Raw genomic sequence first — 27,784 nt, 5'->3', positions numbered from 1 at the left:
CCTGGCCTGGTTCTTTTTGAATGATTTTGCAGCTTCTTTTCTATAAATTTACTATTATTTGTTGAACCAGGTCCTTATATCTACTGACGATAATTTAAATTGTTTATTTCTGGGGTACTTTTGTTTTAGCTGTCACAGTACTGCAGTGAATAGCTGTTAAATCGTTTCACATGTGAGCGAATATACCGATAGGACATATTAGAATTTGCTGGGTCAAAGGGCACAACTTCCTGATAGGTCAAGTTGCCCTTGGTAGAGGTTGAACCAATTTAAGCTCTCATGAATAATATATTACAGTACCCATTTCCCCATAGTCTCACCAAGATAGTATATAATCAGGCTTTTTGATGTGCGTGGTTATTCTAATAGGTACAAAATTAATAGAGTAAATTTTTTGTAATATGAGTGAAATTGAGCATTTTTAATATACTTAAGAGACATTTATATTTCCTTTTCTGTGAACCATTTTTTCATATGTTTTATCCATTTTTCCCTTTAGTTTTAGTCCAATTAATTTATAGGAATTATTTTAAGTAGGCCACATGTGTAGCTCCACAAGGGGCTTCAACTCACGACCTTGAGTTTGAGACCTGTCTGAGCTGAGACCAAGAGTCAGATGCTTAAAATTCTGGTGACCCAGGTGCCCCTGTAGGAACTCTTAGATATTAGGGAAATGAACTATTTAGAAAATGAGTTGCAAATATTTTTTTCCAGTTTGTCACCTACCTTTTGGCTTACCTTGTGATTTTTTCCCATTCATTTTTAAAGTCAGTTTATCAATATTCTAGATTTTATATCGTAGTAGAAAAGTCTTTTGTACTTAAGTTATTAACAAATTATTTTATGGTTTTAATTTTTTACATTTAAGTCTTTGACACTCTGCAGTTTATCCTAGTGTAGAGTGTGGGGTTCGGATCCAACATTTTATTCTAGATGGCCCATTTGTCTGGTTGCGATTTTTATGGGTGTCATTCTTGGATTATCCCCACATGCACATGGATCATATTTCTGTTTGCCTAGCCCAGAGATCACAACTCAGATGCCTGTAGAGACTAGGCAGGTTATATAAAAGGGTGAAGAGTGCCAGGTAGGGAGTATAGCCAACTGGAAATGGGATGGCGTACTTTTCTAAAGAGGACAGCCACAACCCAGTGCCTGATGATTATTTATTTGCAGGAGTGCAGCAGGGCCCGGTGTTGTGAGATTTTTGTCAAGAGAAGCTGGAAATCCATTTTTATATAAAATCTCTTGATTTTAAAATGTTAGCAGTTTTAAAATTTAAATATAGTTTGGATAAACAGAGTGTCTTCAGGCCAGATTTGGCTCAGAGAAGGCTTCCAATATCCTTGGCCAACAATGAAACTTACCGCTAACAACTTCACTCTCCTATAAGAAAATACAATCACAGTTTAATAGTTTGACACCCCATTAGGATACAGCTGGAGTTCCGGAAAAGGAGAAAAAAGCGAAGACAGTCTCTATAAGCCAAAGTCTTTGCCATCACTGATTGAAAAAGTAATTGGAGAAATGCAAGCATTTCACTATCCTTTTTTCCCAAGTACCTCGGAATGCGGATGTCTGTGGCTTTATTAGAAGAAAATCGTGATTCAGTGGATACTTGGATTAGAAAAATGAGTTTTCCAGCTCTGCCATTCTGATTTTGCCAAATGACAAATTGGTCTGTGTTTTGTGTTTTGGGAAAGGATAATCGTTTAGTTACCAACCGTGGAAGTGAAGTGTAGCACAGACTCCCCGCCCCCCGGCCCCAACCCTGCTCTGCCTTTCCCTTCCTCGTTGCCGGTTGCTGATCCCACGTCTCACCGCCTTCAATCCCCGAGACCTCACTCGACGAGACAGTTCACCATCTCCTAGACACACGACAGCCCTGTAGAGCACACGGCCCGAACGCGGTCTCTCCATCCTCAACTTCTTCCCGTGACCGCGATACCGGGGCTCCGAGAGTGGCATCGAATCAGGCCCGTCTCGGGAAGGTCGAGAGAGGGGAGCGTGGGTGTAAAACGCAGTGGAGTGGGGTGGTCTGTGAGAAGGGCCCCCGGCGGGCCCCGGCACGGGCCGACCCCCCCCCGCCCCGCCGGCCGGCCCCGGAGCCCCCGCCGCCCCGCCACCCCGCCACCCCGCGACCGGCCGGCGCCTCAGCCCGCTCCGCGGCGCGCATGCTCCGTGCGGGGCTTCTCCGGCGACCCGGGATAATGAGCGCCGGGCCCAGGGGGCGGGCCGAGCGGCGACTGCCGGAGCCCGGAGCTCGGCGGCTGCCCCCGGGCGCGGTGCGCGGCTGCCGCAGGGCCGACGGCGGCCGCCAGCGCTGTGCGCGGGAGTGGGGCTCGCCCGCCCGAAGCGCACGCCCGCTCGGTCCCCAGGGCCCTCTGGAGGTGACTCGGGCGGGCCGGGCGGCGCTGCCTGTCGGGAGGGCGGGGATGAGGCGCTGAGGAGACGAGCTGCCGCCGCCGTAGCGGGAGTCGGGGCGGGGGCGAGGTCAGCAGTGCCCCGCGCCGGGTGGCGAACCCAGACAAAGGAGGAGGAGCCGCCCGAGGAGCGGGCCAGCGCCGCCGGGGAAGGAGGCCGCCGTCTCGGTCGCAGCCGGGGTCGCCCGGGCCCTCGGGCCGCCGCGCTTCCTCCGCGGACGCCGCGCGAGGCGAGGCCGCCGGGGCCGAGGAAACCGCCCCCGGAGCGCCCGCCCGCCGGCGCCGCCCCCGAGCCGCCTCGGCCGGAGCTGCGGCCCGGGCGGGAGGCGGCGGCGGCGGCCGGCGAGGCGAGGCGAGGCGAGGCGAGGCGGCCCGCTCCCTGCCTGTCAGGCCGCCCGCCCGGCCCAGCTCGGTCCGCGGGCCGCCCCCGATGCGGAGGCGCTGCGGCCGGGGCCATGCAGCAGGCGCCGCAGCTGTACGAGTTCTTCAGCGAAGAGAACAGTCCGAAATGGCGGGGACTGCTGGTCTCGGCCCTGCGGAAGGTCAGTGCTGGTGTCCGGGCGGCCGCGGGGGCTGCGGCGGCTGAGCCGGGCGGCGGCGGCGGGGGCGGGGGGTGGGGGGTGGGGGTGCCGGGCCCGGGCCCCCGCGGGCTTCTAACGGGGAGCTGCGCGTTCTCCCAGTGCTCGGGTCCCGCGGGCCGGGCCATTGCTCAGGGGCCGGCCCTGTCTGGGGGGCTCCGAATTGCCTGTTGCATCCAAAAGGACGTTTTCTCAAGTTTTTGCCTGGCCCCGGAAGGAAGGTTTTGTTATGATCGTAAAAATGGATTTCATGTTGCAGTCGTTTCGTCAGGCAACTTCCGCCGTTGGCCAATTTGTTGTCCTCAGGCTGGATTAGGGCAAGAGAAAGTCTCGCTGGTGTTTACACAGTTTCTAAAACAAAAGTTCATATCCAGGCCCGGTAATTACTTTTAATCAGGCACTTTGGGGGTGTTCCTTTAGGCACTTGGCTTGTCAAGAGCGTCCACTGATGAGGCAGTACTTTTTCGTACGCTCGGTGTGTTTCACGTGTGAAATGTCAGGGAGCCCTGATACACACACTCGTTTTACAATTCTTGAGGGAAATTTAAAGTGCTTCCTCACTTCCTGCGAAAGGTGTCCTACTTGTTTACAAGAGATTTAAGAAATTTGGTGTTTCTTCAGTGGGTGCACTTTAGAACTTGAAATGTTTTAAGGAGGCAAAAACGCGCCCCATTTAAAAAAAAAAATCAACCTTTCGAGTTTGGGTGTATCCCCTGGGTGCATCTCTCTCCTGGAGATGAGCCTTCATTTGTGAATTTAGGTAATAACCATACTATTATTTTTATAATAAACCTTATTATGAGGTCAAGACGAATTTAGAGACTGAAGGATTAGACATCAATCCTGCTTAACATGGGCTTCCATTGCCATTGATGCAAAGGGGTTAGTATGTCTGCATTTTGTGCAGAATATCCAAGAATGAATTTTAAAGTAATAAAAAATAAACATTAATTTAAAAGACTGAACTTGAAAATAAATCTTCGTATAATTTCTATAAGTGAAAGGAAGAAGTATATTTTAAAGGTAAGAACATTTTCCTCATACATTCAGAGTTTCAGATTTTCCATTGTTTTCATAATTCTCGCAAGGAGATACTGCCTTCATTGGGCCAAACACCAAGTCATACCTTTTCTTTCTTTCTTTTTTTTTTAAAGATTTTATTTACTTATTAATGAGAGACAGAGAGAGGCAGAGACACAAGGCAGAGGGAGAAGCAGGCTCCATGCAGGGAGCCTGAGGTGGGACTCGATCCTGGGACTCCAGGATCAGGCCCTGGGCCAAAGGTGGCGCTAAACCGCTGGGCCACCCGGGCTTCCCAAAGTCGTGCCTTTTCATACCTTGGTGGAGGTAACTAGGGGCAGTTATCATTTCACTGGCATACTAGGTGTTGAAGTTAATTGACTTTACTTCCATGGGCAGCCTGATTCTACAAGGAGAGGGAAAGAAATGGAAGCCTGCTGAGTGGTGATAATGAACACCAGCCTGAGCTGAAAAGTAAAAGGGGATATGCTTAGATAGTAACCGACTCTGATGTGAGTAATTGCACTCAGCAGAAGGTGGTAGGCATGTATTGTTGGCAGTGTGATGCAGGTATCTACCTATTGGTACTTTATGGTAGCAAATAGTATTTGAATGTGTGTTGCATAATTTATTCATTGGGTAGCTTTGACCCTAATAATCCCCCATGAACAGAGACAGATTTACTTCTTCAGATTAGGCTGACAACAAAGCCAGAACAAACATCCTAGTCCATTGCTTTGAGACTGTTAATTTGCATTTTATGCTGTGCTCCTTTATCTGGAGCTCAGGTGTCTTACAGATCTGTATTGTCTTGTACCACAGTTCTCGTAGATCCTTTGCTTATGGAATACATCTAAGAAAATTTGGTCTTTTGTGGTGAAATGAATTCAGAAAACAACTTCTATTCATTAATTTACTGTTACAGAATTGAGATATATTGCTACGGAAGACATTTTTCATATTTTTGGAAAATTTTTGGTGTTAGTAATTTGGATTATGTCTAGTTTTGTAGCATTTGGGTATTTGTGGTATTGCAACACGTAGGTTTATGGAGCCTGCTAAGAGTTATTGCTCATAAGGAGCTCAAGGTTCACTCTTCCTTTGTAGGATGTGTTACATTCTGGAATGTACCTGCCAGCCATACCTTAGTACAATGAAAAATCCCACCATTTGTAGAAAGGCTCTGTCTTTACATTCAAAGCATGTAGAACTTGGCTTGCTTCCTTCTTCCAGCTAACAATTTCAAAGACTACTGAGATTAGTAGTAGTAGAGTAGCAGTAGTATTGGACTACTAGGGTTTTTTCTCCTCCAGTTGGCTCTTTCCTCCATTAAACATGTGGGACACTTCATTTAGCTTTTTTTTTTCTTTTTTCTTGAACTTTACTTTTATCCTTGTATTTTTTAATTGAAGTATAATTGACATTAACATTTATTGAACACATCTTAGGCAGTAGGCACCATGCTGGAACTAAGATTACAAAGATACATAAAAGCAGGGGACCTGCTCTAAAGGTGTTTAGAAGATTTTAAACTTTTTGGTTTTGGTTTATATAAATGAGATAGATAGCAATTAGGAGCTCAGAGTTACATAATGAATATATGTGTGTGTGAAAAGAGCAATATAGTTTAATCGGTTCTATCCGATTCTACTTGGGCATCTTGGTGAAACCTCTAAAACTTAAATTTTCTGGAAGCTAAAATCATGACTCACACAAATATAAATGAATGTGTGTCCATGATTTTGATTCAACTTATTATTTAATAAGGGAACTATATGAAAATTGTAGGAGGTAAGTATTTATAGGCAATTTAATAAAGTAATATTAAGATAGGATTGCTGGGTTAGATACAAAATTAGTTAATATCCTGTAGGAATATAAACAGTAAGTTTTGGATTGTCTTTTCCACCGATTTGAAATTACTTGTATCTGTACCAGACAAAAATCTCAATGTTAATCTTACAGATTTGCAAAATAGTCCAGTCCGTAGAGCGTATTCAGAGGTTTGAGCACAGCATTGTACTGAAAAACACCTGTAATATCCTTTGCTTATTTTCAAGTTTTGGCTAATTTTTATGAAAATCAGGTTATATGGTGAAATCACTGTTGTTGACCCCGAAAATACAGGGAATTTTTTTACACCAACATTAAATATTTATTTCACTACATAGAAACACAAACATAATAGATTTATGGAAAAATAATTTTGGAAATAGAAATGTGTTCCTTAACTTTTTGTTTTGTTTTTATTTAACTTTTTTTTTTTAACTTTTAAAGCAACTTTAGGTAGAGCATTTAAATACATAAACTACAAAGGGTAAAGCAGAGGGAAATGACATTACTAATAGATAATACGTGGATTGTTAACATTACTGCTAAATTATGTATCTTCCTTAAAAGAGCCAGAAACATAAATGCCTTTACCACTACTCCCCAAGAACATTGAAGTTATTGTATTACTTGGGAGGAAAAAAAGCGTGGGGATATACTTGTAAATGCAGCTTATTACCTGTGTCTTTGAAATGCCTTTGGTACTTTGTGTAGGTATATTGATTATATGCTGAAAAAAATCAGTGTAAGCGTTCTACATATGGGAAACATGCCTTAAAGTTTTTTTTAGTTCCTGATACTTCCTTGTAGATGCCTTTTCTGTCAGGTGTTCTTCACCAGGCTAATTGTGGAAAAGAAAATCTCTCGTTTTTCTATCTGTAGTTACAAATGTCATGAGACTTAGAAAGGATTGATTGAATTACTTTGTTCCTGACTCTAATTCAGGTTAAATATGAACTCCCAGTCCCAAACATTACAGTTTGCCTTTACATATCTGTCTAAAATGTAAGAGGTATGAGACAATGTCTGAGTTAATTAAATAGCAGTCTATGGCAAGGAAGAAGAGGATAGGAGGTTTTGGTTTAGAAATGGTTTTGTGTGGGGATCCCTGGGTGGCTCAGTGGTTTAGCGCCCGCCTTCGGCCCAGGGCTTGATCCTGGAGTCCCGGGATCAAGTCCCACATCAAGGCTCCCTGCGTGGAGCCTGCTTCTCCCTCTGCCTGTGTCTCTACCCCTCTCTCTCTCTCTCTCTCTCTCTCTCTCTAATGAATAAATAAAATCTTTAAAAAAATGTTTTTGTGAACTCTGAAAGATTTTAGTGTTTCTGCCTTTGTACTACAGTGTCTTGGAACCATTTTAAAAGACTACTCTGGATCTTTCTGTACCCAGAAGAAAAGGATAGGGTGCTTTGAGAAAATAAAATTGGTGTCACTGACATCAGAGGTTCAAGGAAGACTTCTCTAGGGAAGTAACACTTGTGCCGAGTTCTGGAGGATATGTTTAAGTATTTATTGAATGCCTCCTGGGTGTCCTGCACTACTCTTGATACTGAGATTGTAGTGAGACCCCCGCTCTCATAAAGCTTCTATTCTAAATGTCTCTGTGGGAGAGGCCTGGGAAGGACAGACGATAAAGGACTATTATCTGAAAGATCAATAGGAATTAACAAGACAAAGGGGAGGTAAGAAAGGTTTTGAGCCTGAGAGAAATTTTGACTGGTTTTAAAAAACTAAGACAAAATGAAAAGAAGAGGCTAGTTGGTAGACCAGGTTAAGGTTTCTACCTGAGAATAAGAAGCCTTGTAGTATTATTTATGTAACAAAATAATTAGATTAACTTGATCAAAATTGCTTTTTTAAAAGATCACTCCAACCAAAAGCTAGAAATGAATAGGATGTCCTATGATTTTTGTGTATGTGACGTCAGGCCTGTCCTGGATTTCCTAAAGCCACTGAATATAACAGTAGAACTCCAGCGAGTCATTTGGAATTGTTCCAAACTAATAATGACCCAAACTGACCCAAGGGGTTCAGCCAGAACTGGATGAGCATTAGGAACGCATTTTAACTTGCTGCATTTAGCTCCCTGTCAGCCATGATTTAGTAGTCGCCCTCTATTTTCAGTTTAATTTTGGTATGGTATATTTGGAGCAATAATATTCCATTAAAGTGTTTTATGCTGACTACCCAAAGCATTACCTGTGTTACCACTTGACATAAATCAAGTATATGTCTTTTATATTAACCATGGCCTCTCTTTCAAGGGAACAGTAGTTTGATTATATCCTCTGTTAGCCTGCATATTTGAATCAGGAAGGAATTTTAATGGAACTAATGGATTTAGCATTATCTCATGTAGTCACGTTAAAAATTAACAACCTAAAACTCTTTTCTTCTTTCACATAAGAACATATAATAGTAGAAAGCCTTTGAAATATGTAATGTGTTATACACTTCACATTTTAGTGTGTGGAGATGAAGCAAAACAATGAAAATAACATCTAGATCTAGATATGAATACTAGTATTCTTTTTTTTTCTAGTATTCTCTTCTAAGTAAAGTTTTGATTCTTCCTGTTTTCTTCACTAAATCAGTTTGTAAACTAAAACATTACCTCTTCTATAGCACTTTATAATTCTTTTAAAAATAACCCATTAGCAGCATTTGGCAGTTGAACTCTTCTTTCTTGAAATCCTTTCCTTGTTTGGCTTCCAGGACACCAACCTCTGCAGGCTTTTTCTCTCTGGCTGTTCCTTTTAGGTCTTCCTCCTCTTCTACCCAAACTATATCATTCTGACCTCCCCAGAGGGGCGGTTTTTGGACTTTAATTTCTACTTACAGTCACTCATAGATCCCATCCAGCCTCATGGCTTCGCATGTCATCTGTATCTCATGATTTCCATATTTTTATTTTTGGCTCAGTCCTCTTTCCTGTGTTTGGATAACCAACTTCTTTCTGGATGACTTCCACATAGGTGTGTGATAGGAATCTCAACCAATTCTGAGCTCCTTCTCTTCCTCCCAAAACTTGCTCCTTATGTAGTGTTTCTTGTATCAGTAAATGGCTAACGACTTTGTCCTTCTCATTACTCCAAATAAAAATCTGGAGCTATTCTTGAATCTTGTCTTCCTAATCTGTCTAAATCTGTTTAGCTTTACTTCAGAAACTGTAGGTATACTCAACCATTGTTTTTTACTCTTCCACTTCTACCACCTGGGACCAAGCCATCATTAATCTCTTTGAGTGTTAAAATAACCTGTACATGGTCTTGGCTCTTCTGCCCTTGCCCCCATTCAGCCTTTTCTCAACACAGCAGAAATAAGTGAGATATTTTCATTTCTTTGTTCACAACTCTCATTGCTTCTCAGAATAAAAGTCTAAGTCCTCTCAATAGGTTACTGCACTCCACTGCTGCCCCCTTAACTTTTCCGTCTCTGACTTCATTTACTTTCCCTTTTTTGCTGTGTTCCTTCCCCACAGTGGCTTCCTTGTATCTGCAGACACATTTTAATGTGTAGATGTATTCTAATCTCAGGGTTTTTGTACTTGCTATTTCTTCTGCCTAGAACAACCATCCCAGAGATTATGTCCCTGTACCTCCTTCATTTTCAGACAAACATAATTTATTATTATTTTTTAAAGATTTTAATTATTCATGAGAGACACAGAGAGAGACAGAGACATAGGCAGAGGGAGAAGCAGGCTCCATGCAGGGAGCCTGTTGTGGGACTCAATCCCAGGACTCCCGGATCATGCCCTGGGCCAAAGGCAGGCGCTAAACTGCTGAGCCACCCGGGGATCCCCAAGACAAACATCATTTAAAGAGGACTCTTCTTGGAGCCTATTTAAAGCTACTGCATCCCTTGCTTCCTGGACATTCCTATATAGATGTTTACCATAAAACCCAATCCAAGCTTATTATCACTTTCTAAAACCTCCAGTATAAATGATATACTCAGTTTTGAACCCAGAAATCTGGTCATCATCCTGTCTTCCATCTCACATGAGGCTCAGATCTAATCAACATTGAGTCTTGATTTTTTTCTCCTAAATCAGAGGGTTTTTTTTCTTTAGTTTTTTGTTATGTATCTCCCAAAGAATTTTTTAATTGCACGTTTTTATGTTGACATCTAAAAATTTTCATCTTCAAATTCAGATAGTTGCAGTATAATTTTATATGTGTTCTAAATACTGATATTTAAAATAAAACAGTTATTTATTTATTTATTTATTTATTTATTTATTTATTTATTTATTTAATCATGAGAGACACACAGAGAGAGAGGCAGAGAGATAGGCAGAGGGAGAAGCAGGCTCCCTGCGGGGAGCTGGATGTGGGACTGTATCCCAGGACCTCGAGATCACGCCCTGAGCTAAAGGCAATCAGACAGACGCTCAACCGCTAAGCTACCCAGGTGCCCCTCCATCAGTCTTTTAAATATATCCAGTGAAATCTAAGTACCATAACATGTTGATATCCACCATTGATCCTTTATACATGACAAAGTGCTTTAAAAAAATTTTTTTTTATTTTAATTCCAGTTAACATACAGTGTTATATTAGTGTCAGGTATTCAATATAGTGATTCAACAATTCCATACATCATCTGGTGCTCATGACAAGTGCCCTTCCTTAATCCTCATCTATTTTACTCAAACCTCCATCTTCCTCCCCTGTGGTAACCATCACTTTGTTCTCTGTTATTCTTAATTATGTGTTTCTTGGTGTTTCTCTCTCTCCAAATTTTTCCCCTCTGCTCATTTGTTATATGTTAAATTCCACATGTGAGTGAAATCATATATTTGTCTTTCTCTGACTTGTTTCACTTTGCATTATACTTCACGTCGTTGCAAATGGGACAAAGTGCTTTTTTTTAACAGCTGGAAATTTTACATTATACTTTATTCTCTGTGAACTTTTCTATTTCCTCTGCATAATTCTAATACAGTATGTTTATACTTAAGAGTCTTTGATCCTTCCATTATACTTTCCTCAACAACAAAAATGTCTGCTTTTTGAATTTTTAAAAATCTCTTCAGTGACTGTGAAGCATTGAAATTTTTCTACTACAGTGCCTAGGTGGCTCCATTGGTTAAGCATCTGCCTTCTGCTTGGGCTGTGATCCTAGGGTCTTGAGACCAAACCCCTGCTGAGCAGGGAGCCCACTTGTCCTTCTCCCTCTACTCTTCCCTCCCCTACCCCCACTCCTGCTCTCTCTCTTCTCACTCTCAAATACATGAATACAATCTTAAAAAATATATATTTCTTTTAGGCTGAATTGCTATTAGGACATAGTTGGTCAAAAGACCTTGCTTCTTCAAGGCCAGGAGGAATGCATCTGCTGCTGTTTCTTAGCTCATTCTTTTAGATCATCTTTTAAAGGACTCATTTGGGTCAGGCCTAACTAACTAGGGTGCCAATCTTGATTAATTCAAAGTCATGGATTTTAGAAAATTAGTACTTAGAAAGCTTTATTGAATATGGATTGTTCAGTGACATCTATGTGGTTGTTTGCGTTGGTTTTAAATTAGTTCATGTTTCATGGGTGACTATTATTGCTAGAATGAGATAGGGTCTTGCAGGAGTGAATCACAGTTCAGCATCAATTCTATTCTTGTTTCCCATTTCTGGAGATATAAGCCCTGAGAACCCTCATTAACATAAATAGAAGAAAAATTTAAAGCACTCAAGGTTATTTTTAATTTTTTTTTATTTTTAAAGATTTTATTTATTTATTCATGAGAGACACAGGGAAAGAGTCAGAGACACAGGCAGAGAGAGAAGCAGGCTCGATGCAGGGAGCCTGATGTGGGACTCGATCCTGGGACTCCAGGATCACACCCTGGGCAGAAGGCAGGCACTCAGTCGCTGAGCCACCGGGCATCCCTCAAGCTTATTTTTAAAACTTCTTTAAAATTATATGCCTCACTCTATATATATATATATTTAAAGATTTTTTTTCATGAGAGGCACAGAGTGAGGCAAAGACATAGGCAGAGGGAGAAGCAGGCTGCCTGAGGGGAGCCTGATGTGGGTGGGATTCAATCCCGGACCCCGGGATCATGCGCTGAGCCAAAGGCAGACAGATAGATAGATGCTCAATCACTGAGCCACCCAGGCGTCCCCCCAAAATCATTTTGTTATCTATCAAAAAGTTAGTCTTAATGATATGTAAGCCAGTAGCTCATTTAGGTTCTACTGCAATTTTAAGGTAAAAAATTGGAAACCACCTGACTTGCAGAATGATTTGTTGCCTATCTTTAAAACTATTCATTTTTTCATTTTCTAGCTTTTCCAGGACATGCCCAAAGACTAGTAATTATAACTATTACTTTTTTTTGCTTAAAGATACTTTGTTTAGTCCAACATATCAAAGAAAGTTTGGGAAAATGAAAATAGTGTTAGGTTTAGTACACTTCATTATGATGATATTTATTAATAACATGTATTTTACCTTATCATATTCTTTAAACATATTTTCATTGAATCCTTGGAACTATATCTCTAGTTCATTGTATTTGTTTTCTGTTGCTGCTTAACAAATTATTACAAACTTTAGCGGCTTATTACAACACGAATTTGTCTCAGTTTCTGTAAGTTAAAAGTCTAGGTACAGTTTAGCTAGGTTCTCTGTTGGGGTCTCCATCAAAGTTTTGGCTGGTGCTGCCGTCTTCTCTGAGGCATGGGGTCCTCTTCCAAGCTCATGGAGTTATTGGCAAAATTTATTTCCTTGCGGTTGTATGTCTGAGGCCTTCAGCTCCTAGAGGCTGCTTTAACATGTCAGTTTGCTTCTTCAAGGCCAGGAAGAATGCATCTGCTGCTGTTTCTTAGCTCATTCTTTTAGATCATCTTTTAAAGGACTCATTTGGGTCAGGCCTAACTAAGGTGACAATCTTAATTAATTCAAAGTCAACCGATTAGGGACCTTAGTCACTTTCACCTTCTATGGTAACTTGATCATAGGAATGATATCCCATCATATTCACAGATCCTGTCCACACTCCAGAGGAGTACACAGAGCATGTATATCAAGGGGTGGGAATCCTAGGGGCACTTTAGGATTCTGCCTACTATGCTTATCCATTTAATGTAAAGTATCCACCACATAACCAAATTGGTAAGTTTTGTTGTCAAGCCAGCCACCCTCATCATCATTTATCTTCTTTGAGACAAGGTCTGACTTAATTTTTCAGTTCAAATGAATGTGTTAATACATGTAACATGCCAAACATCCCACTTCTGAATTCTAATTGTAAGATAGAAAAATAGTTAAGGTGTGAAAACTTGCTTTTAATTTCTTCTCTTGAGTGAAAGAAGGTAATGTTACTTTTTACTATTTCTTAAAGATGCTTTCTTTTGTTTCCATAAGTTTTTCTCCTTAGTAAGGCTGTGGTGAGTTTTTTGTTGTTGTTGTTGTTGTTGTTGTTGTTGTTGTTGTTGTTGTTGTTTGATAGGCTACGGGATTGAAGAAGCAAGGTACTTAAATGAAAAATATTTGTAGTTGTCTCTTTGTTCAGTGTCCTAGAATTTATTATGTATTTTTTATTGCACCCCAGGGCAGCATACCCTAGTGAGATCAGAGTAAGTAATAGATCTGCCCTTCTTCAGTAAGGTAGGAGGAGGGCAGTTGGGAAGAAGAGATGAGAAAGAGCCTGTTTTCTCCTTGAGTGCAGGTACCTTGTCGGGCAGATTATCTTTTTCTTTAAACCATTTCTTTATTTGAGAAAGAGAACAGGGGTGGTGGGAAGGGCAGAGGGAGAGAGAGAAAGAATCTTAAGCAGACTCCCCACTAGGTGGAGAGCTGGACATGGGGCTCAGGCCCATGACCCTGAGATCATGACCTGAGCTGATAATCAAGAGTCAGACACTTAATTGAGCTACCCAGGTGCCCCGTGGTAGATCTTCTTTAAGAGAAAGTAGATATGGTAGTTTTGGTGGTATAATGAAGGAAGTGGGTATTTAGCCCAGGGAGTCTTAAACTTTGAATAAAGTATATTTAGAATAGTGATCTTTTCCTAGTTCACAGGGGGAAAAAGCCAATATTAATGTTTTTCAATTTCAATTTTATTTTTTTACTCATAAGTTTTTCTTGTCTGTGGTGTGGTCCCTGGTGCTGTTTACTTGCTAGTGAGTAATGGAAGATTGTAAAACTAATGAGATACAGAGGCTTTATAGGAAAAACAGTTTATGATACTTTTTGTTTTTTCTTGCAAACAAGTGCCTATAGTTTTCAGTTTTATACAGTCATTTTACTAATATTACTTGTACTCTCTATGATGATATATGTGTTGTAATATTTTCATATTCTGCAAAGAGCTCTGTGACTTCCAAATGCTTTGCCACAGGAACTAGTCAGGAACCATTGCTCTAGCCTGCACTTTCTTGGCTTTACAGGTTAATGGCCTGTCTCTATGAGAGTGTACTTACAGATCATGTGCCATTTCATTTCATTCAAGGAAAACTTTAATGACAAAAATTTTAGCTTCCATTAATAATATTGTCTACAAGTTGTGATTACTTTTTTTTAAAGAGTTTATTTATTTATTTGACAGAGATAAAGAGCACAAGCAGAGGGAACAGTAGAGGGAGAGGGAGAAGCAGACTCCCTGCTGAGCAGGGAGCTTGCTGATGTGGGGCTTTGATCCCAGGACTCTGGGATCATGACCTGAGCCCAAGGCAGACACTTAACCAACTGAGCTGTCCAGGCACCCCTGTTGTGATTATTTTATGATAAACTGTCACCTAATATTAAGCTACATAGAGTAAGATTCTTGGCCTATACTTATCTCCTTTTTAAATAAACTTACATTGAAAACCCCTCAAGAAAGCCCCTAATTAAGAGTGCCGAATCTATGTGAAAAAGTGGATAATAAAAAACAGTGGGAATAGAGGAGCATAGAGTGGGAATCTCCTCATGTTTAATGTTACATGGGAAAACTGAGTCTCTCGGTACATGTTGTGAAATAAAAGCAAATTTAATGGAGGTCTTGATTTTTCCTAGTCCCCAAATTTAAATGAGGCCAAGAAATCTGTTTGCTACCATGAATATATTTATTTAACAAGTATTTGCTGAGTGCTTTCTTTATGCAAAGCATGGTGCTAGGTTACCTGTATATTAGAAATAAAAGGGTGGGGAAATAGGAGGAAGCCAAAAGCATAAGAAATAGTTCTGAATTGAAGAGTTGATAGTCCTACAGCTGTGGTTTCAATTTTTTGTTATTCACCCTACTAAAAAAATTGCTACCTTAGAATATTATATTTTTATATTATTTTTGTAAACTTTATTGGGAGTATGACTGATGTAATAAACTAAAAATATTTATACAATTTGGTAAGTTTTTATGTATATAAATGTATCAGTGAAGCCATCACAATAAAAATATTGAATTTATCCTTCAGCCCTGTAATTTCCTCTTGACTCTCTTTAATTCTCCCTCTCATTCCTTCCCATTTCTTATACCCAAGCAATTACTGATCTGCTTTTTCTAGAGTTTCGTAGTAATGGAATCACACAATATATACTCTTTACATATATATAATATATACTATTTTTTTGTCTCACTTCTTTCACTCAGCATTATTTTTGAGATTTATTTATTTTGTTTCACATAATAGTTCATGCCTTTTAATTGCTCAGCAGTATTCCATTGTACGGATATATGCCACTTTTTATCTCTTCACCTATTTATGTACATTTGGTTTTCAGATCTTGACTATTACAAATAAAAATGCTGTGAATATTTGTGTACAAGTCTTTGTATGGATATATATTTCCTTTTTTCTTGGGTAATAACCATAGAGTGGCTGGATCAGGATGTCAATTACTACACAAAAACCTGCTGGAATTTTTATTGGGATTATGTTGAATCTATAGATCATTTGAAAGGAATTGACATCTTGATGGTATTATATAATTATTATGAGTCTTCCAGCTCATAAAGTTTATCTTTTTATTTACTTAGGTCTTTTATTTATTTTTTTAAAAGACTTTATTTATTCATGAGAGACGCAGAGAAGGGGGGAGGGAGAGAGAGAGAGAGAGGCAGAGACACAGGCAGAGGGAGAAGCAGGCTCCATGCAGGGAGCCTGACTTGGGACTTGATCCTGGGTCTCCAGGATCAGGCCCTGGGCTGAAGGCAGCGATAAACCATTGAGCCACCCGGGCTGCCCTTACTCAAGCCTTTTAAAATATCTGTCAGCAATATTTTGTAGTTGTTTGTGTATATTTTTAGAATGAAATTTGTTGCTTTTTCTTTTTAAATGGAATTTTAATTCTTTTATGACAACAAAAACTTCCAGTATTCTTAATTGATGTTTAAGATATTTGTATCCTTGCAAAAATCTTGGCAATGGAATGAATAATTTGGCATAAATAAATGTCATACTATGTAGCCAAAGAGATTTATTTCTACATTGTACCAAGAGCTCAAATATTAATTGATTAAACAAATGCACTAGCAAGATTTTTATTTGATTGTGAATATGGAGAACTGAAAAATATAAATTAGGAAATAACATTTCTGAAACATGTCAAATCTAGTGTTTATCTGGATAGAAAATAATGTAAAGTTTAATGTTTTTATATGTGTTTATGCATGGATCTACATATAGTATGACTATTCTTCTTACAGTGTGTATAAGGAAATACCTCCTGGCAATTTGAAAATATGTTGTAACTAAAATACAGGTCTGACTTGTTAATCTACTGTTAAAGACTGAAAATTATTTTAATTGCTCTTTTTCTGACTGGTCTTTCAGAAATAAGTGAGTTCTGATGTGGTAATTTTATGTTTACTGTCTCTTAGGGCGTAAGATAGTAAATACTGTGCAAGTGTAAAGTATGGTTGGTTACCTTTCATTGTCAACTTGATGTCCTATTAGTGTTTATGTGTGGGATTTTAACATTATATATTTGTTTTTATGACTTTTCAAATTTACAATTACTTCAAGAGGTTTGGTTTAAGAAATTTTGATGCTCAATGTTAAAGTTACTTTGTAGGCTATTTACTTAAAATCATAATCACAGGAAAAAAAAACCCATCCCAGTTAGACATTATCTTAATTCTCATGCACAGTCAGTTTCACTGAGTGGGGCACTTGGCTTTTATGGAAGGTTGTTGTAAGAAACAGCCTTATGAATGCCACTGCTAAACTTCCAACATAAATGCTTTTTTTTTTTTAATTAAAAAAGTCTTAATTCTATTAATCTAATAGAAATCTGTGGTAAGATGTAATTAAGTTTCCTTGTCATGTTAAAGAAGTGCATGTAAGAGAAAATATTTGTTTCCCTACAACCTATTTTGAGTTTATAAAGAAATATAAAACCTGGCTTTCTGGATATTGGTCCCTTATAAATATCTAACTGCTTTCCTTTAAACTCTTCTTTTCCAAAGTTCTTTAAAAAGTAGTATTTGATATTTCTAGTTTTATGTATCCTTCTCTTCCCCACTTCCCCAGTTCAAATTATGTTTCTTTGTAAGTTTGTATTTTATCAAAATTATTCCCGCAAATAAAAATATAAGTAACTTTATAAGGCTTATAAAAAAAAATAGCAGTACCTTCTCCCATTCACAAAATTTTCTGCTTTCCAGAGACAATTCCTTTTAACTTCCAAAGTGATTCATTTCAGTATTCTGTGTCTCTAAGGGAAAAAAATTGCTATTCTTACATTTTTTTCCTGTTTTGACCATTATCTGTTAACTTCCTACCATGGAAGATAAGGATTTAGTATTCTTTTTTTTTTTTTTTAAGATTTTATCTATTTTAAAGAAAGAGTGTGCACAGTAGGGGGAGGGACAGAGGGAGAGGGAAAGAACCTCAAGCCGACTCCATGCTGAGCTGAAGCACAGCTAGATCTCACAACCCTGACAACATAACCTGAGCTGAAATCAACAGTCAATGCTTAACTGATTGAGCAACCCAAGAGCCCCTAATATTCTTTAATATAAATATACATTTCCTCCCTCCAGCCAAACACAACTTATCATATATGCATACTTCGTGCCTCACACCCCAAGCCATGGTTATATCATAGTTTTGTTTGGATCAATATTCAAAGTTTACGTTGTTACGACTGTTAATGCTGTTGGAGATAAACCACTTTTTCTTTTCTACCTAGCCCTTTACTTTTAGTGGAGTTAATAATTGTCTTGTTTTCTTGTTTGTGTATTTTTCTATGCACCTTCTAATTCAAGCTTAAGCTCTCTCTACCAGTTGTCTAAATATCCTAAGATTTTTAGATCCATCACATGCTCTATCAATTTCATCTCTTTTTTAAAATTTTTTATTTATTTATTTTAGTAATCTGTACACTCAATGTGGGGCTTGAAGTTGTGACCCTGATAAGATCAAGAGTTGCATGCCTAGGGTGCCTGGGTAGCATGGTCGGTTTAACAGCATCTGATTGTTGGTTTCAGCTCCGGTGGTAATCTGAGGCTTGTGAGATCAAGCCTCACATGGGACTCCATGCTCAGCACAGTCAGCTCTAGAATTCCTTCTCCTTATGCCCCTCCTGCTCATGCTCTCCCTCTCTCTCTAAAATACATAAATCTTTTTTCTTTTAAGATTTTATTTATTTATTCATGAGAAACACAGAGAGGGGAGAGAGAGAGGCAGAGACACAGGCAGAGGGAGAAGCAGGCTCATGCAGGGAGCCCGACGTGGGACTTGATCCCAAGTCTCCAGGATCACGCCCTGAGCTGAAGGCGGCACTAAACCGCTGAGCCACCTGGGCTGCCCTAAAATACATAAATCTTAAAAAAAAAAAAAAAAAAAAAAAGTTGCATGCTCTTCAACTGAGCCAGCCAGGCACCCTTCAATTTCATCTTGAGACAGTTTCTCTAGTCTGAACTGGTGACCTTATGCCTATTGTACAGCTCTCATAATTTCCCTTCACTTTATTCTGGGTACGCCTTCGGCCTTTTTTCTGTATTGCTTCCTTCATTTCGTATATGCTATATTTTTCTCTTGATTTACGCAATTTTACTGTGGTATGAACTATAAAAGCTTAATGAGAAGGGGTGCATGGGAGTTAAAAGTTTTGACCTGTTATGTTTAAACATGACTTCATTTTACCATGACATTTGATTGATAGTTCGTTAGGATCTGATTCTAGGTTGGAAATCTCTGCCTTTTAGCTTCTAGTGTTACAGTTGAAGTTTGGAACTAATCTAATGTCACTTTATTTTTGACCTACTTCTTCACTTCACCCTAAACTTGTAGGATATTCTTTTGTCTCTAGGGTTCTGACATTTTAATTTCATTTATTAGCTAGGGACTAGAGGGCCCTTTTGACTTATTTTATTGTAATTTTATCCTTTGATTTTCTGTTTGCTGGATGATTCTCCAGCTTTTAAAAACCTTATTTAGGGCAGCCTGGGTGGCTCAGCGGTTTAGCGCTGCCTTCAGCCCAGAGCATGATCCTGGAGACCCAGGATCATGTTCCACATCGGGTTCCCTGCATGGAGCCTGCTTCTCCCTCTGCCTCTGTCTCTGCCTCTCTCTATCTCTTTCTGTGTGTATTTCATGAATAAATAAATAAAATATTAAAAAAAAATAAAAACCTTATTTATGGTGAAGTGATAAGCAATAAAAAATGCATAAAATATAAACATACAACCTAAGAAACACTTATTCAGCATTTTTCTCAACAGAAATCTCCAGAAGGTAACCACTTTTATGGTAATCACTGCTTTGCTTTTTCTTTTGTAGTTTTACCATTTAAACAGGCATCCCTAAAACATTGCTGCTTAATTTTGTCAGATCTTGAAATGGATTTATTTCATTGTATATATTCCTTAATATATTATAGAAATATATTTCTGCCAACATTATTTCCAACATATAGCCACATTTTATGTAGCTATAGTTACTCATTTTTCTTCCTATATTCCATTGTATGAATACACTACAATTTATTCCATTCTAGATAGATATTTGAGTTTCTAGTTTGGAGAGATCACTAATAATGTTACTTATGAGCCTTCTTATACATGTCTTCTAATAAACCTCCGTGCATATTTCTCTAGAATAGTGCTGTCCAATAGAAATATAATGTAAGTCACATATATAATTTTAAAGTTTCTTAAAGCCACATTAAAAAAGTAAGAAACTCATGAATTTGGTTTTAATAATTTAGCCTAATCTAACCATTTTAGTGTATAATCAGTATAAACTCTGAGCTATTTGACATTCTTTTTTATACTAAATCTTTGATATCTGGCATGTATTTTACATGTAAAGCCCATTTTATTTCAGTGGAGCTACATTTTAGCTGCTCAATTGGCACACGTTACTAGTGTCTGCTATGTTGGACTGCATAGCTCTAAACATACATGTATGTCTCCAGCAGTAGAATTGCTAGGTCATAGGGTATGCATGTCTTTTTTAAATTTTTGATTTTTTAAAGTAAAAGGCGAAAGATTTATTTGATCTGAAGAGAAACCAGAGTACAAATTTTTGATTTTTTTGAAGTGAAGTATAATTGACATATAGTATTTTTCTTAGTTTCAGGTGTATGTACTTTATGAAGTGATCTCCACAATAGGTTAATTCCCATCTGTTAACATACAAAGTTTTTACAATATTATCAATTATAAGGTATTGCATATCTTGTGGTTTAGTAGACAATGGCAAAGTTTTTTAAAGTGATTGAGCCAAAAATAAAAATAAAGCGACTGAGCTATTTTATTTTACACTCCTGTAGCAGTGTGTGAGTTCCCATTGTTCTACATAATCACTAACACTTGGTATTATCAGACTTTTTAGTTTTTTTTTTTTTTAAGATTTTTTATTCATTCATGAGAGAGACACAGAGAGAGGCAGAGATATAGGCAGAAGGAGAAGTGGGTTCCCTGCAGGGAGCAGCAGTAGTGTGGTTTTTCAGAGATCTCTCCATTGCTGAGGGTCATGACCTAGTGTTCAGACACTTGTAGTAGACCTTTAAGTAATTTAAGGATATGGTATTCATGATTCCTCTGAAATGGTACAGAATATTTTATTTGTATATAGGGTTTTTTTGGTGGTAAGCAGGAGAAAGGGGCCAGTGGCTTTCAATAGATTTTCATAGAATACAAAAAAGTTTAAGAAACACTGCTCTGTGGGTTAAGAAAAGTTTACAAAAAAAAAAAAAAAAGAAAAGTTTACAAAGACCAATTAGAGGTGGGTTTTCCCCACTTTTTGTGTTTTATGTCTGTATTTGAATTACCAGCCTAGTAAAATATTAGTAATTATAAATAAGACTGACCTTTGTCATAAATGTTTTTGCCTATACTTTAACTGAGAACTTTTTTTTTTTTTAAAGGTTCAGGAGCAAGTACATCCTAATCTCTCAGCTAATGAAGAGTCTCTCTATTATATTGAAGAGCTGATTTTTCAGCTGCTTAATAAATTATGCATGGCTCAACCAAGGACTGTTCAAGATGTGGAGGTAAAAACTATTTTGATATTTCAAAAAGTCACTGAATCATTGTACAAATTAACATTTTAATCTAAATCTATATCATTCTATATTATTATGGAAACTAAAACCATTGAAGTCATGTGTGGGATATGTGCTAAGTTAATTTTCAACAAAGATACAAGGCAAATCAATGGGGAAAGTAAAGTTTTTCAGAAAAAGTGCTAGAATAATTGGATAAATTTATAAGAGAAAAACCTTTGAAATTAATTACACATAAAAATTAATTCAAGACAGATCATAGTCTCAAGCATAAAAGCTAAAACTATAAAGTTTTAGGAGAGAATGCAGGAGAATATCTACTTAACCTGGGGTTAACCAAATATTTTTTTTTTTACAAAGGACTCAAAACACAGTAAGTATTAAAGAGTAAAATTAATGAGAAAGTGAAAAAGGCGTAAGTCACAAACCAGGAGAACGTGTTTGATATATATTCCTTACAAAGGATATCTATACATAATGTTAACTCCTACAAATCAGTAATGAAATGACAGCTTCCTCCCCCAAACAGGCGAAAAGTCTTGAACAGACACTTCGTAAAAAGAAGATATGGCATTGACCAATAAGCACATGAAAAGTGCTCAAGCTTTTTTTTTTTTTTTTTTTTCCATTTTATTTTAAGTAGTCTCTGAACCCATCATGGGGCTCAAACTCACAACTTTGAGATCTAGAGTTGCATGTTCCACTAACTGACCCAGCCAGGTGCCCTTTAAGCTTTTAAGTCACAGGGAAATAGAAATTAAAACGTATATTGAGATACCATTTCACACCCATCTTAAGGGGCGAAAATTAAGACTAATAACACCAAATGTGTTGTAGCTTAACTACAACTCTTACACATTGCTAGTGGGAGTGTAAAATACTATAACCATTTTGGAAAATTGTTTGGTAGTTTCTTATAAAGTTAAATATACAGTATATCTAGCCTATGACCCAACATATCTAGCCTATGACCCAACAGTTTTACTCCTAAGTATTTAACCTTAGCGAAATGGAAATATATGTTCACAAAGAGACTTATTAGCACATCCAAGTAGTTTTATTCATAATAGCCAAAAATTAGAAACAACTCAAATTTCTATCAACAAGAATGTGAATAAACAGATTTTGGTTAATTTATAAAATGGAATACTACTCAATAATAAAATGAGAGAATGAACTATTGATATGTGCAATAACATAGCTATAATTCACAGACATTATATAGAACAAAAGAAGCCAGACTTCAGAGAGTACATTTGGTGTGATACATTTATATGAAGTTCAGAAACAGCTAAAATTAATGGTGATATCAGAGTGGTGGCTGCCTGTGAGGGGTGGAAAGTGAGATGATGGAAATGTTCTGTATCTTTATTAAGGTGATGGTTACACAAGTGTAAAGCATTTTTTAACATTAAATTGTATACTTAAGATCTGTGCATTTTACTGCATATAAATACTACTTCAATAAAGGACTAAAAATCTTAAGGATATCTACTGTTTGATTAATACACACACAGACACAGCTCTAAAAAGTTGTGTGAATTGGTGCTAAAATATTTGTTTTGGCTCAGTTATGTGGGAGTATTTTTAGATTTTTAGAAATATCTCTTAGTACAGCTTTCAAAAATTACTTTTGTACTATACTGTTTACATCACCTTTCTTTTGAAAATTGTTTCTATAATAAGGCAGCAACTTCCAGTATGAAGGAAAATCTTAATTTGGAGTAATTGAGCTATTAAGATTTTCAGGGACTCCTGGGATTAAAGTATTTGTTTCCCTACTCTCAGCTGTAAGACATTAAGTATTTAAAAAGCATACTTCTTGAGGCACCTGGATGGCTCAGTGGCTGAGCATCTATTTTTGGCTCAGGTAATGGTCCTGAGGTCCTGGGATGGAGTCCCCTATCAGGCATCCCACAAGGACTCTTCTTCTCCCTCTGCTTATGTCTATGCCTCTCTGTATTATCTCTCATGAATAAATAAATAAAATCTTCAAAAAAAGGCATACTTCTCAGTAGCTAAATATGCTAAAAGAAGGGTAATTTTAAAAAACAGGAAGTCCCACTAAAAATTAGAGTTTAATTCACTTTAGTTCTCATTATTTGTGCTAACCACTGATTAAATTTAGATTAGATGAGCCATAATAGTAATCTAAAAGGCCTAGATTGTTTTTTTTTTTTTTTAAGATTTTATTTATTTATTCATGAGAGACAGAGAGAGGCATAGACATAGGCAGAAAGAGAAGCGGGCTCCTCGCAGGGAGCCAGATGTGGGACTCGATCCCAGGACTCTGGGATCATGACCCGAGCCAAAGGCAGACACTCCACCACTGAGCCACCCAGGCGTCCCAGGCTTAGATTGTTTTTGCCAAGAGATGTGTTTCCTTAAGCCATTCTGAGCTTTGTCACCTACTTGATCCTTTAAGAAGTACGTAACATCTCTTCTTTTAAAAAAATTATTTTCTATATTTGAAACTAAGGTTAGCAAAAGGAGAGTGACTGCATAATTATTATTAATAATGATTTAACAATTTCTGCTATGTAAATAATTTTAACTCTAGGAACCTTACTGTAAAATTACTGGGGAGTATTTCTTTTTTTTTTTTTTTTTTTTTTTTTTTTTTTTTTTTTTTTTTACTGGGGAGTATTTCATGCTGGTTTTAATCTCTCCTAATGTTACTACTGTTTCCTAGTTCTAGTTCCATCTTAATTATGCTTATGCTTAAAACTTTCTGTTTAAAGTTCATCTTTTTCTTTATGCATGGGAATTATGTGGAAAAATATTGAGAGTCCTATTAAAAAAATTAGTGATTACAGGAATTGGAACATGTTACATCACTGTTACCTGCTAGCATTAAAGATGATAAAGTTCAGTTTTGTATGAATTTTTTAGTTATAAACACTTCTATTAACAATAGTACTGCTGTGATCTGAACAGGAACGTGTTCAAAAGACCTTTCCTCATCCAATTGATAAATGGGCTATTGCTGATGCACAATCTGCCATAGAAAAACGAAAACGAAGAAATCCTCTCTTACTGCCTGTGGACAAAATCCATCCTTCATTGAAGGTAGTAAAAAAAAAAAAAAAAAAACATTGGGGAATTTCTTTATAATGAATAACACTTCATAAGGTATTGGTGTATTTATATAGTATTTATATAGCACTGTGTGTTAGTATGTGCACGTGCATGTGTGTGTACTTGTACATATACATATATATTTATGTACAAATGAAAATAAATGTACTCTGAAAAAATCAGATTTCCTTTCAGATAATATTAAAAGTTATTGATAAGCAATAATACATCTTTGTAGTATATTCTGTTGAGTACTACCCCTGACTGATTCTCACCCTCTCATTAAGATACTATATATTGTCAAAAGCTATGGTGAGTTCAGAGCGGTTTTTAAAGTAATTTGTATTTATCACACATGTCTTTATATACATTGGGGAAAAAAGGCTAGGGAATATTATTTTGTCTATAGAAAATATTTGGTGTACATAGATTTGAATGCCCCCTTGGTAGCAATTTCATGACCTCCCCTAACTTTCCCCTCATATGCACACATCCTCCCCTTGACAAAAACCACTGTCATTTGGGGATATTGGTTATAAATCATTATTTGTAGATATTGCCAAATGGGTTTTGGGTAATATATTAATAGGTTTTCAGTGAAGTCCTGGCCAAGATGTCTATGTTAAAATCAATAATCCCCTCTTACTTGATACTGAAGGCTGATTTGTTAGAGGTCTCATTAAAAAGCCCCTGATAAAAAAAAATAAATAAATAAAAAATAAAAAATAAAAAAATAAAAAGCCCCTGATACTGGGACCAATGGCTCTTTCTATATCCTGTGATACCTGTAAGTTTAAGCATTTGGCTTATAAAAAATTCTATGTAAGCAAGAATGTTGGATAAACTTTTTTTTAAGTGTTTAACCAATACTTGACAGTGCCATTTTTTAGAATTTCTTATTTTTTCCACAGGAAGTTTTAGGGTACAAAGTGGACTATCATGTATCCCTGTATATTGTGGCTGTACTAGAGTATATCTCAGCTGATATTTTGAAGTTGGCTGGTAATTATGTTTTTAATATCCGACATTATGAAATATCTCAGCAGGACATTAAAGTATCAATGTGTGCAGATAAGGTAAGTGTTAAAAGGTATTTAAACTTAACTTGAATAATAGTGATTATATGTCACTTCTACCTCTTTTTTATACATATTTATATTAGTAATTTTATAATTCCTGGTATTGGAAGACAGAAAAATACTGACTTATTAGACAAGCCATGATATTTTCAGGATTTTTAGCATATGACATGGTAGGAATCTCCCCCCCCCCCCCCATTAAGAATCTTTTACCTACAAGAAGAAACATCTAAAGCCTCAGACCAATTTAAGAAAAATAATTTGAGTTTTATCTTTTTAGACAGAAAATATAAAGAAAATATATACAGAGCATTCAAATACTTTTAAGTATAAGTAATTTTGAAAAATTTACATTGGTTTCAGAGGTAGACAGCAAAAGACTGCAATGCCAGTGTTTCTTCCTTCTGATACTTTTTTTGTTGATTACTTTGTTTTGCTTCCTGGCTGTAAGCCACTGGGGAAGAAACTGAGTCTCTCCTTTTTTTCTTCTCTCTTCCTTTTCTTTTCTTTCTACTACTACTTTTTTTTTTTTTTTTTTTTTTACCTTTTCAAGTCAACATTTTTGGGTATCTGTCAATGTGTCAGTCACTGTCCTAAGCATTAATGATACAACATTGAACAAGATAGTATTAGAATAATAAATTCCTTTGTTAGAAGGAATTTATCTTAGTGAGAAATAAAAATATTGTAAAAAAAATAATTGCATCATAGTGTGATTAAAAACTATTATAAGTCAAAGGTGCAATGGAGAAAGTAGTTACCTCTGCCATGGGACAAGCCAGGAACACTTCATAGAGAGGTTGCCTAAGCTAGACAACTAAGGGTGAATGACCCCAGAACCACATGCCAGTGGTTCTTCACTTCAACTGTAAATCAGAATTACCAGAAAGAATATTGATCCTTGCTTGCATCTTACTCCTAGAAGTTCTGATATACTTGACCTGGGTTAAGACTCTAAGCCTCAGTATATCTTGAAAGCATCCCAGGTGATTCTGATACGCAGTTATGGTTGAGATCTGCTCTACTCTGCCGTGGTCTCAAATATGATTTTTCACTTGAATTTCATAGTAGAAATTCCTTGATACTTCCATTTTGACTTCTAAAATTATGATTGCATGCTTTTAAAAATTTTTCTATCTCAGACTTTTAGAAAAGTTGCAAATACAATAAAAGGTACTCCCCTGTGCCCTGAATCACTTGAGAGTAATTTGCCAACATAGTTTACAAACAGAAACATTCTTCTGCATACTCACAATATGACAATCAAAATCCAAAAAGTTAATTTTGATACATTATACTATCTAACTTTTAGACCCCATTCAAGTTTTGCCAGTCATCCCAGTTGATGTCCTTTATAGCAAAATGATCTAGTGTAGAATTAGTCATGTATCATTAAGTCTGGAATTGTTCCTCATTCTTCTTTAACTTTTATGGTCTTGATACTTTTGAGGATTACATTAGTTATTATTTAAAATGTCCCTTACTGGGACACTTGGGTGGCTCTGTAGATTAAATTGACTCAGACTCATGATTTTGGCTCAAGTCTTGATCTCAGGGTCATGAGTTCAAGCCCTGCATTGAACTTAAAAAAAATGTCCATTACTTTAGTTTTTTCTGATATTTTCTTTTTCATTATGGATCTTTGGCCAAGAATATCATAGAAATAATGCTGTACTCTTTTCATTGTATTTCTCACATGGCACACAATTTTGATATGTCCCATTACTGGTGATGTTCTTTTTAATCACTTTATTTAAGGGGTTGTCTTCTAGGCTTCTCTGCCTTAAAGTACTATGTAATTAATAAATATTTTGTGGAATATTTTGGGATTGTGAGTATCTTGTTTCTCATTGCACTTGGAATTTATTTGTTTATTTTAATATAGATTCATGCATTCTTATTTAATATGCTGTCCATTATTTCACTACTTATTTTGATATTCAAATTGTCCCAGATTTGGCCAATGGAAGCTTCTTTAAGTTGGCTTCTCTGTCTGTATCATTCTTTGGACACTTTCTTTTGACAGAAAATGTTCTAGGTTCAACTTTTGTTTACATGCTGCTCAAGCCTGGGATTAGTCATTTTCTAAAAACTCTGGGTTTCTTTTAGTGGAGAATAGTATTTAGAAACCAAGATCTGGATGCTAGATAAGCTCACTGCTATTAGAGTGTACATGTTCTGGTCTCTAGAGGCCAGAATTGGGGCGTGTGTGTGTGTGTTTATACGTTATATGTATATATACACATCTATATTTCTTATCTATCTTTTTGTTATGGCAGCCAAAGAAAACTAATACAGGTGTGTACTTTCACAAGTTATTTTCCAGCATAGGTGATA

The 27,784-nt window shown here is 37.4% G+C and overlaps 1 protein-coding gene across 2 annotated transcripts in view; it reads left to right on the top strand.

Annotated features, from left to right (window-relative positions):
* The first annotated feature begins 2,814 nt into the window (after positions 1–2,814).
* Positions 2,815–27,784, top strand: part of SOS2 (SOS Ras/Rho guanine nucleotide exchange factor 2) — an 80,358-nt gene continuing 55,388 nt past the window's right edge. For both annotated transcript variants that reach the window (XM_038544663.1, XM_038544662.1), the window contains exons 1-4: positions 2,815–2,965; positions 21,153–21,278; positions 24,228–24,359; positions 25,280–25,444. In XM_038544663.1, coding sequence (XP_038400591.1) covers positions 2,879–2,965; positions 21,153–21,278; positions 24,228–24,359; positions 25,280–25,444 — 510 coding nt within the window. In that variant the 5' untranslated portion in view covers positions 2,815–2,878. The remainder of the gene's footprint in view (positions 2,966–21,152; positions 21,279–24,227; positions 24,360–25,279; positions 25,445–27,784) is intronic.

Source organism: Canis lupus, chromosome 8 (assembly GCF_011100685.1).
Source record: "Canis lupus familiaris isolate Mischka breed German Shepherd chromosome 8, alternate assembly UU_Cfam_GSD_1.0, whole genome shotgun sequence".
Taxonomy (NCBI): Eukaryota; Metazoa; Chordata; class Mammalia; order Carnivora; family Canidae; genus Canis; species Canis lupus.
Note: the sequence above shows the minus strand (reverse complement) of the source record. Positions and strands in the feature narration are given on the sequence as shown.